A 9,968-nucleotide genomic window follows, 5' to 3' on the forward strand; every position below is an offset into this window, starting at 1 on the left:
GTATGGGGTGAGGAATGGGGTGGGGTATGAGGTGGGGTATGGGGTGAAGGATGGAGATGGGGTATGGAGGTGAGGGATGGGGTGGGGGATGGGGGTGAGGGATGGGGTGGGGGATGGGAGTGAGGGATGGGGTGGAGGATGGGGATGAGGGATGGGTACTAGGAGCTCCATGAGTTCTCCTCTCAATGCCTAAATTTTCTCTAGAATGTCAGTGACTCTTTACTAGTGTCTTGTGTCTTGGACACTGAGGGATGAAGAGCCCTTTAGGTCTCTCTTTTTGCCATTGGGCAAGATGGCTTTCTTAGGTAAATATCACTGTGCATCACTCTTCTCATCTTTAAAGATAATACCACTTATATCACAGAGCTAGGGAGAAAATTAGCAGGATTGCTGGTATGTAATCAAGTTGAGTTTTTTGTTTTGTTTTGTTTTTTGTTTTTTTCTGAGACAGGGTTTCTCTGTGTAGCCCTGGCTGCCTCGAACTCAGAAATCCGCCTACCTCTGCCTCCCAAGTGCTGGGATTAAAGGCGTGCGCCACCACTGCCCAGCCAGAAGCTTTCCTATTAGAGCAAATTCCTTGTTAGGTATTTTTTTCTTTTTTAGCTCTGTTGCATTTAGTATTTAATGCTTCAACAACAAACAGCATCTGTCCCATTTTACAGATAAGTAAATTGAGGCTCAGAGAGGTTAACTGTGTCCTTGAATCTAATGAGCCACTGAGCCAAGAATTGAGCTCTCACCCATGTGACTCCAATTCAGAACTCTCGAGAACAACGCAGTGCTGCCTAGGATGGGTGTGGGGGACTGTAAAACTGTCAAATGCTTTGCAAATATAAAGGATTAGTATGAACATTTCTCGCAGGCTCACATTAGGGAAGCAGGTGATTAAACATGTCAAAGGAATGTCACACATGCCATTTCACCTCTGCTACAAGTCTAGGAGGGGAGCACGTATCATATCTTCACTAGAGACATGAGAGAGTGCCCGAGGTGTCAGAACACTCCAGCAGGGTCACGGGGGGTTGCCACTTTGAAAAGTCTTGGTTGTAAAGAAACTGACTGTAGATGGGTGTCTGAGAGGCAGGTTAAAGAGGCCCTTGACAGGATGGACAACAGATCTGCCTAGCCTGGGCCAGGGGCACAGTCAGCACCTGGACAGACAGAATGGCAGGCAGGAATTTTCCTTCAGGTTAGAAGACTGGACTCACACTTTTGTCTTGGACCAGGTCAACGATGCCATTGGGAATGAGTGGCCCTGGATCTATTTTGTCACCCTCATTCTGCTAGGCTCCTTCTTCATCCTCAACCTGGTGCTGGGTGTCCTGAGTGGGTAAGGAAGAATGACATCTGGGGGAGGGGAGAAAGGATCCTAACCCTCAGCTCATCTCTCAGCCCTGCCAGCCCTGCCAGCCCTGCCAGCCCTGCCAGCCCTGCCAGGTACACTTCTTCCTGTTTAGCTAGGAAGGCAGAAGATGCATCCTTCAAGCTTACACATGACTCCCTTTAAGTCTTCTCCCTGTCCCTCCCTGCCTCTTCCTTTCCCCCAGCATCCACACTCCTGTGTGAGCCTGTAAGCCCCAGACTCCAGCCCTGAGCGTGTGTCAGCAATGAGAGCAGTACTCATTGCACGGGCTAAGCACTCCTATGAGGTAGACTGCCTGTTTGACCCCTGAACTGCTTACGGCTTAGTGTCTGTGAGACCCTGGCTAAGTCCCTAAACTCTCGGTGCCTCAGTGTTCTTATCTGTTCAGGACCTGTTTCCTACAGTTGTCGTGAAAGTTAGATGAGTTTAAAGTATGTAAAACAGGGTCCAGCGCATACAAATCACCACCATTAATGAGTGCTGTTCTCAGCAGAGTGGCTCTGCTGGCATTTACTCCAGCCACAGTGGCGGGGCGAGCTGTAGCCTCGGCTCCCTTCTGGACTGACATCATCCCATTCCAGAAGCTTCTCACCAGACAGCCTGTAGACAGAACTCAGGAGTCGGCTAGGGGAAAACCATCTTTACTTTCTATTGCATTAACTGAAATGTTTCCTTTTTAATAATGAATGCAGGCGACTAACCACAGTGGCATTAGCAGTGCCTGTGGATTCTCCTAATGGAAGTGACGTCACATGTCTGTTGTTGCACCCCTGTTTCCATTTCTTACCACTTGCAAAATGTTGACAGCCATTATACCTGCAACAGGATCCTTGCATTAATGGAGAAGCAGCTGCCTTCCTCTGTTGGAATTTGTTCTATGATCAGTTCCTTTCTCATTCCATGTGCCCTTTGTGACATTATTCCAAGGAGCCATCTGTGGGTGGGCTTCATTGAACTATCTAAAGACTTCATGCATAAAATGGTCAAGAGTACCCAGCTGGACGCCGTCCTGTCCTACAAGCAGACATCTGTACTAACAACTGACCTGGTAGCCATGCTCTGCTTGGTGGCCTAGGGACGCCCTCTTCTGGTCCCAGGATGCCTCGCACCCTTCGGGTCCTTGAATTCCAGTGACACTGCAGTTTCCCCTTGTGCCCAAGAGGATTTTCTCAGGGGTTAAATCTGTAATCAAAATCATTTTAGGGTAATTTAAAAGCCCAGGAAGTATGGGAAATTTGGAATAATGTTGAAACGATGGAATGTCCTACCAACCCCTGACATCCATAGAGATAAACCTAAGGAGAAAATGAGAGGCCGAGAAGGAGTCAGGTGCCGGGAGATGGGGCTGGGCAAAGGGAAGAGAGAGGGTCCCTGGCCCATAGGCAGTGCCCCAGACCAGAAGAGGACACCCAGATGCAGATGTGTCCCCTGTGCTAAGGAAGCTCAGTGGGTCCCACCCCTTTCCCTCTTCTTCCCTATGTCCCTGGTTTTGTTTTAGAGAATTCACCAAGGAGCGAGAGAAGGCCAAGTCCAGAGGAACTTTCCAGAAGCTCCGGGAGAAACAGCAGCTGGAGGAGGACCTCCGTGGCTACATGAGCTGGATCACACAGGGCGAGGTCATGGATGTGGATGACTTGAGAGAAGGTTGGGGCCCAGAGCCATGGCCCGCCCCCCCCCCCCCCCGTCCTAGTCACTCCCTGGAGAGGGCAACCCCAACAGCCTGGTGTCTTAGTTACGGTTGCTACTGCTGTGACGAAACACCATGACCAAACACAACTTGGGGAGGAAAGGGTTTGTTTCACCCAGAGTTCCACGAGGCAGAGGCCATGGAGGGGTGCTGCTTACAAGCTTGCTCAGCTTGCTTTCTTCTAGAAGCCAGAACCACCACCACCATCACCAGTCCAAAGATGGTCCCGCCTGCAATGACCTGGGCCCTCCCACATCGATCACTGCTTAAGAGAATGCTCTACCTATAGTCCAGTCTTACAGAGGCATTTTCTCCATTGGAGTTCCCTCCTCTAAGATAACTCTACCCTGTGTCAAGTTTACATAAAATCCACCAGCACACCCCGAGACCCACTGAGAAGGGATAGGACTTGCTTTCAGGGATTGATGATTTATGGAAAGCGTCACACTTCAAGGTGATAGGATCTAGGTGCATCCTGTCTCTTTCCAAATCATCCCGTGGCCCTACCCCTGGTGGCCACAGGCCCTGCAGATGGGCACCTCCAGTTCACAAGAATCTGGGTCAGGGGAAGGCACAGCAAGAGGCAGGCCCACCAAGAGCCTATAGTCATGGGTGTCCTATCCACCAATGCCTAACCAAGCTTGTCTGTTCCTGAGGGACCCGAAGGCTGCTGACTATAGCAGTGTCTGTCCTGTCCCCAGGCAAGCTGTCTTTGGATGAAGGGGGCTCAGACACAGAAAGCTTGTATGAAATCGAAGGCTTGAACAAAATCATCCAGTTCATGTGAGTACCTGACCTGGGACCTGGGGCAAGAATCCACTTTACTGCCCTCGTGGCACTTTCCTGAACCCTTAAGAAAGCCTCCCTGAGAAAACAGGGCCAATTCTTGCTCTGAGAACTCAGCAGTGGCTAGATGCCCAGGGAATGCGCAATCAGAGAGGACCCTGAGTAGATGACCTATTTATACACCATGCAAGGTAAAACAGGAGCCCTTGGAGACGGAGACAGCAAGCACATTTGGCTCTACCCTCATAGGGGGTGGGAGCTGCAGGAAGGAAGTGGCCGTAGCTAAGGAGTCAGTGGCAAGAGGATGCTCCAAGCTCTTATCTTTGTTTTGGGAAGAAAGCTGTGTCCTTTTCCAAATGCGCACATAATCACAACTTTTAAAAGCTCCAACAATAGAGAAAAACAGTAAAGAAACGATGAAGGTCCCTGCTGTCCTTCAAAGAAGTAACCATGGTAACAGATGTATATTCTATTAAGATCCTTTCTGCACTTTCATCTTTTACACAGACACACACATACCTACATACTCACACACCCACATATTCATACTCACACACACACTCATACACAGACACATTCATACACACACATGCCACATATATACACACTGACCACACATGCACATACAAATACACAAATTCATACACACACACCAGAATATGTTGTTCTTGTTTTGCTTTTTATTTAATAGGGCTATTCATGTTAATTACTGTCACAATAAAGACTAAAACAATGTCCAGTACATAAGAGATATTATTGAAGAATATTTGTTCAGTAAATGAATATATACTATCTTGTGACTTTTTTCTTAAACTTTTTTGTTGGGGTCAATTTTCACACTTGTGTGTACATGTACATGTATGAAGACATAGACCTTTAAATTATTTATTTATGTATTTATGTATTTATTTATTTATTTTATATATATGGGTGCTATGCCTGCATGCATGTCTGTGCACCACATGCACACATAGTTCCCACAGACGCCAGAAGAGGGTTATCAGACCCCTTGGAACTGGAGTTATGTAGATGGTTGTGATACACGATGTGGGTGTTGGGAATTGAACTGGATTCTCTGGAAGAACAGACAGATTGCTTAAGTTCTAAACCATTTCCCCAGACCCACGCCCCAATGCACACACATGCACACGCACATGCACACTCACATGCACACTCTCTCTCACACACACATTTACAACTTTGGCTATAATATCTATGCCATGCCTATCCTATGGTATAGATGCACCATTTTGTATTTAACCCATTTCTCCTGATCCACTATGCACCATTCCAGACAAATTCTAGAAGCAGAATTGCTGGGTCAAGAGCAGATGAGCCTAAACTTTAGTTAGTGCTGTGAGGTCATTCACCACAGGGCTGTGCTAACTGTGGAAGCACCTTTCCCACACACCCATCTGGAAATCCTCCTTGAGACGGTAAACTTTCCTATAGAAATGGATGGAGCCGGGCAGTGGTGGCACGCACTTTTAATCCCAGCACTCAAGAGGCAGAGGCAGGCAGATTTCTGAGTTCCAGGCCAGCCTTGTCTACAGAGTGAGTTACAGGACAGCCAGGGCTACACAGAGAAACCCTGTCTCAGAAAAAAACAAAAAAACAAAAAAACAAAAAACCAACAACAACCAAACAAACAAAAAAAGAAATGGGTGGACTTGGCACTGCAGTGTTCCTTTGTGGAAAGTGAAATGCACGGTGCTCCCGAGCTACATCTCTATCACGTGCCACACTAAGTCCTTTGCCTGCGTTGTCTCATTTAATTGCTTGGGAGATTGACGTCATTATCATTCTCATCTGAAAAGCAAAGCTTGGCTAATAGGAAACCAGGTTTAAGTGGGCTTCCATGGCCCATGCCCTGCCTTCCTCTTGCATGCCCGGAAAGGAGAGTGAGTGGAAGAGATGCCAGGCTGGAGTGTGGCTAGAAGTAATGAAAGCCTGTTCTGTCTCCTGCAGTCGGCACTGGCGGCAGTGGAATCGCGTCTTCCGCTGGAAGTGCCATGACCTAGTGAAATCCAAGGTCTTCTATTGGCTGGTGATCCTGATTGTTGCCCTAAACACCCTGTCTATTGCCTCAGAGCACCACAACCAGCCAGTCTGGCTGACCCATTTGCAAGGTGAGTTGGAGAGATCGAAACCAGGAATGAGCACCCAGGCTTCGAAGCTTAAACTTGCCATGGGTGCTGCAGAAAATGCAGAAGTCAATGAGACTGACATCACCTTCCAGAACTTATATACTAGCGGTGTTGGACCATTGACCCAACCCCTTCCTTTCACCCTGAGACTATAGAGACTTCAAAAAGCAAGATGGCATGCCCACTGTTTTATCCTTGCCATCATTCTGACCTGGGGCAGTGCCATGAGGCATAGGGATAATTCTCAGATGTTTCCTCAGACACCTAGGAAAGTATTCAATTATATATCATTGCATATAAGATGGTCAATAACTGAGAGCTCCAAGTATCCAATTTCAAATCCTTCTCTCTCTCTCTCTCTCTCTCTCTCTCTCTCTCTATATATATATATATATATATATATATATATATATATATATATATATATATACACACACACACTAATTTTTCACCAACTATGCAAGGAGTGTACTACATGTAGAACACAGAGAAAGAACTGAAAACAGAGTTAATTCATTTCTTGTAACTTTAAGGAGCATATTTAGCCATAGGACAAGTCAGAAGTTAATTGTTTCCAGCCCATCCAGGGAAGGCAATGAGAAAGCAAATATAAGATGGTAAAAAGAAAGACTACAAGAAGAGATGCTGATGCTCCATACATCTAAAGGACACTGAGATAAAGCCCAGCTGGTCAAAGGTTGTCAGGGATGCCTGCAGAAGAGGCAATGCATGCAAACACATGGTGAATTAAGGGAGCGACAGAACATACGTGATGGACAGAAAGTGCTATATGTGTTCATAGGGTTCCTTGTATGCTGTCATGATGCATTAGGAGTTTAACTTTTGGGTACAGGGAAGCCAATGAAAATATAAGCATAAACATTGTATGACATGGCTGACCAGCCTTGGTAGAAGATGAATGGATCAGCCCCATCCTTGTGTGGATGTCCCACTGTTTGCAGAGCGCTGGACCATGACCAAGAGCCACTTAAGAAAAAGAAGATCACAGCTAGGTACCCTTCCCATTACAAATACCTAAGTGGCACCAATTATAATAATGTTTCAAGGAATAAATACATTGGTTATATTTCTCCTTGCTATGACAAATACCTAAAAAGCAACTCCAGAAAGGACGAGTTTATTCTGGCTCACCTCTTAAGAAGTAATCCACTCCATTGTGACAGGAAAGGTATGGAGACAGGAGCATGAAGTGGATGGTTACATTGTGTCTACGGTCCAGAAGCAAGAATGGAGAGGAGGTGGAGTCAAACTCTGTGGCCAGTCCCCAGTGATCTACTTCCTCCAGTGACTCTCTGCTTCTTAAATATTTGACAACTTTCCAACACAGCACCATCAGATGAGGTTCAACAGTTCAAACACATGAACCTTGGGGGAACATTGCACACTCAAGCAGTAATAAATTAACAATACAGTATCTGAGTGGCAGCAGCAGGGAGCTCATTAGTTCACTTGCAGAAAGATTTCAGACTTAGATCTGAACCCCCAGGGGTTGTAACTGAGCTTTTCATGTGTATGCTGAGACCAGAAATAGGTACTGGGCCTGCATAAGGTGGGGAGCAAAGGCCAGCCTGCTTGCTTGGAGACAGGGCCCAGAAACTCTACTTCCATGTAAGGGGGTCTAAAATCTCATTGTGCATGGGACAGGGAAGGGGTTTTGACGTTCCTTCTACAGGGGGTCCTGCAAGAAAGGAAACATGTCACAGATAGGAAATTAAACTCCAGCCTATGCCATGTATAGGTGTGGGGTCCAATGTGCAGTCTTTTATTTGCATATCAATCCAGTCATTTACTTCAATTTCCATTTTGATTATCCCATGAATCAGCATTTCTTGGTCCCAGCTCCTTGATTCTTGGAAAGAGACACATTATTTTTAACAGTGAAAATGAGTTCAGAGATCTGCCTGCCTTTGTAAGCATAGACGATACACTAGTCAGGTGGGATCCCATCCTGAGATTACCATTTCCACCATACCTGGGCACAAACTATCTCTGTTCCATGCTGACCTTGAACTCAGGAATCTGCCTACCCTTGTATCTTTGTGACAAGTTGACTCATAGTACTCTGCCTTTGCTCTCTCAGGTCTGCAAAGCCACTCATATAATTCATATTCCATCCTTATATTTTGCATAGTTGAGAATTTATTTATTTTTGAACTCATGTTTTCAGAGTTCTTTCCCACAGCCTTAAAGGCTGTCCTGAAGGTTATAGTATTTACCATTTCTGCTAAGGACATAGAACACACCCTTGCCTCCTACATCTGTGTCATTTCTAATTATCATGGAGTCATTATCCTTGGCAGGGAGAACATTTTCTAATAACCTTGGCAGGGAATATATGTATTCATGTTCCTCCTTCAGAAATACACATACACACACGCACATACACGCACGTGCACACACACACACACACATACACACACATGCACGCACACTTGCGCCTTTCACCGAGAAACCATCAACACTTGTGGAGGCCCACACCCTGTTGGCTCTGTTCCATGACGAGAACCACATCACACCACTTCTTCCATGAACACACAGGACTCAGCAATGAATTAATAAGACAGAATCATAAAACCAATCAATACAAATGACAGCCTGAGAGAGCCCAAGAGAAGCAAACACAGCTAGTCCTTTTGGGATGTCCTCATGCCAAGGTGTATGAATCCCTGAGGGATATGAATCCCTGAGGGAAAGAGCATCTCCAATGACGAGCTCCCAGGGAAGGTGAGGGTGCAAATCAAATAAGGAGCAGGGTTACTCTGAGGAAGAGTCTTCAGTCTGATGAACTCAAGTGAGCTGAGCAGGCACATGACCGAATGAAATACCGCAGAAGAGACTAAGTCTAACATGAACGAGCTAGACATTAAGGTTTGGAGATCAGGAGACAAAGCTGCCCTGCTGATGCCTGGAGGCACCCATGCAACCTTTCACTCATTGCAGCCAGTCTTCTTGAGAAGCCCTTGCACGTGCTACACGTTGTCATGCAGCATTAGTAATCACATGTGAGAATGGAAATCTACCCACCAACAGGTGGGTTTGGGGTTCCTAGACTGAGCAAACAAATAGATGGTTGAGGCTCCACTTTCTAAGACGGCAAAGATAGTTGATTGCCAGGTAGTTTTGGCAGCTGTGAGCTGACCACACTTGACCCACCCTGTTGTGTTGAACATATCGAGTTGGAGGCCTTTGAGATGTCAAAGAAGCTAATGGAAAAACGGGTCTGGGTCGCAGTGGAGAGGTAGTATCTTGATTGAAGTGTTAAAGATTGGAGTCGTCGGAAAGAGCAGCTTTGGATCTGTGATCAGAGAGCTTCACCAGATGGTCAGGGGATAGTGCGTGGCTCGAGTCTAGCATCCAGTGCCTTGTTAAATAATGCAGTGCAGTGTAGGAGAATACAGGGGAGGCTGGGAAGCCCCTGAGACTGTGGTGTCTTGGTAGCCAAGAAGGTGGTGGGGAGAGAGTATTTGCAAGAGCAAGAAGACGATGAACAGAATTGTGGGGAATGTGAGCACTAGAGAGTTTGTGTCTGCAGGATTTAGCATCATGGAATTTACCCTATAGGGAGCTGGATAAAAAAACACGAAGAGACCACTTGAAAGGAAGAGGTGAGACAAGACAGCTAAGAAAGATAAAAGATGCTGCTAGTGGATGTCCCAGATGGGTCTGGGCAGAACTCACAAGAACATGTTGCTTTTAGTGAAGCCCACTCTCTACCAGGAAAAGACACTAGGTTTAATGAGGAAGGTCAGAACTTTTACAACGTTCTTCCTGCTAAATCTGGTATGGATTGGTTGATGGAAATACAGATTTGGGTTATTTTGATGAGCAAAATTCACCAGGTTTTCCCAAGGCTTTTATTGTTGGATAGATGGATAGATAGATAGATAGATAGATAGATAGATAGATAGATAGATAGATAGATAGATAGATAGATAGATAGATTGTGTGTGTGTGTGTGTGTGTG

The 9,968-nt window shown here is 46.0% G+C and overlaps 1 protein-coding gene across 1 annotated transcript in view; it reads left to right on the forward strand.

Annotated features, from left to right (window-relative positions):
• Positions 1-9,968, forward strand: part of Cacna1s (calcium voltage-gated channel subunit alpha1 S) — a 67,794-nt gene that overhangs the window by 21,286 nt on the left and 36,540 nt on the right. The window contains exons 7-10 of the mRNA XM_021198567.1: positions 1,227-1,330; positions 2,862-3,007; positions 3,752-3,833; positions 5,805-5,965. Coding sequence (XP_021054226.1) covers positions 1,227-1,330; positions 2,862-3,007; positions 3,752-3,833; positions 5,805-5,965 — 493 coding nt within the window. The remainder of the gene's footprint in view (positions 1-1,226; positions 1,331-2,861; positions 3,008-3,751; positions 3,834-5,804; positions 5,966-9,968) is intronic.

This window comes from Mus pahari, chromosome 5 (genome assembly GCF_900095145.1).
Source record: "Mus pahari chromosome 5, PAHARI_EIJ_v1.1, whole genome shotgun sequence".
Taxonomy (NCBI): domain Eukaryota; kingdom Metazoa; phylum Chordata; class Mammalia; order Rodentia; family Muridae; genus Mus; species Mus pahari.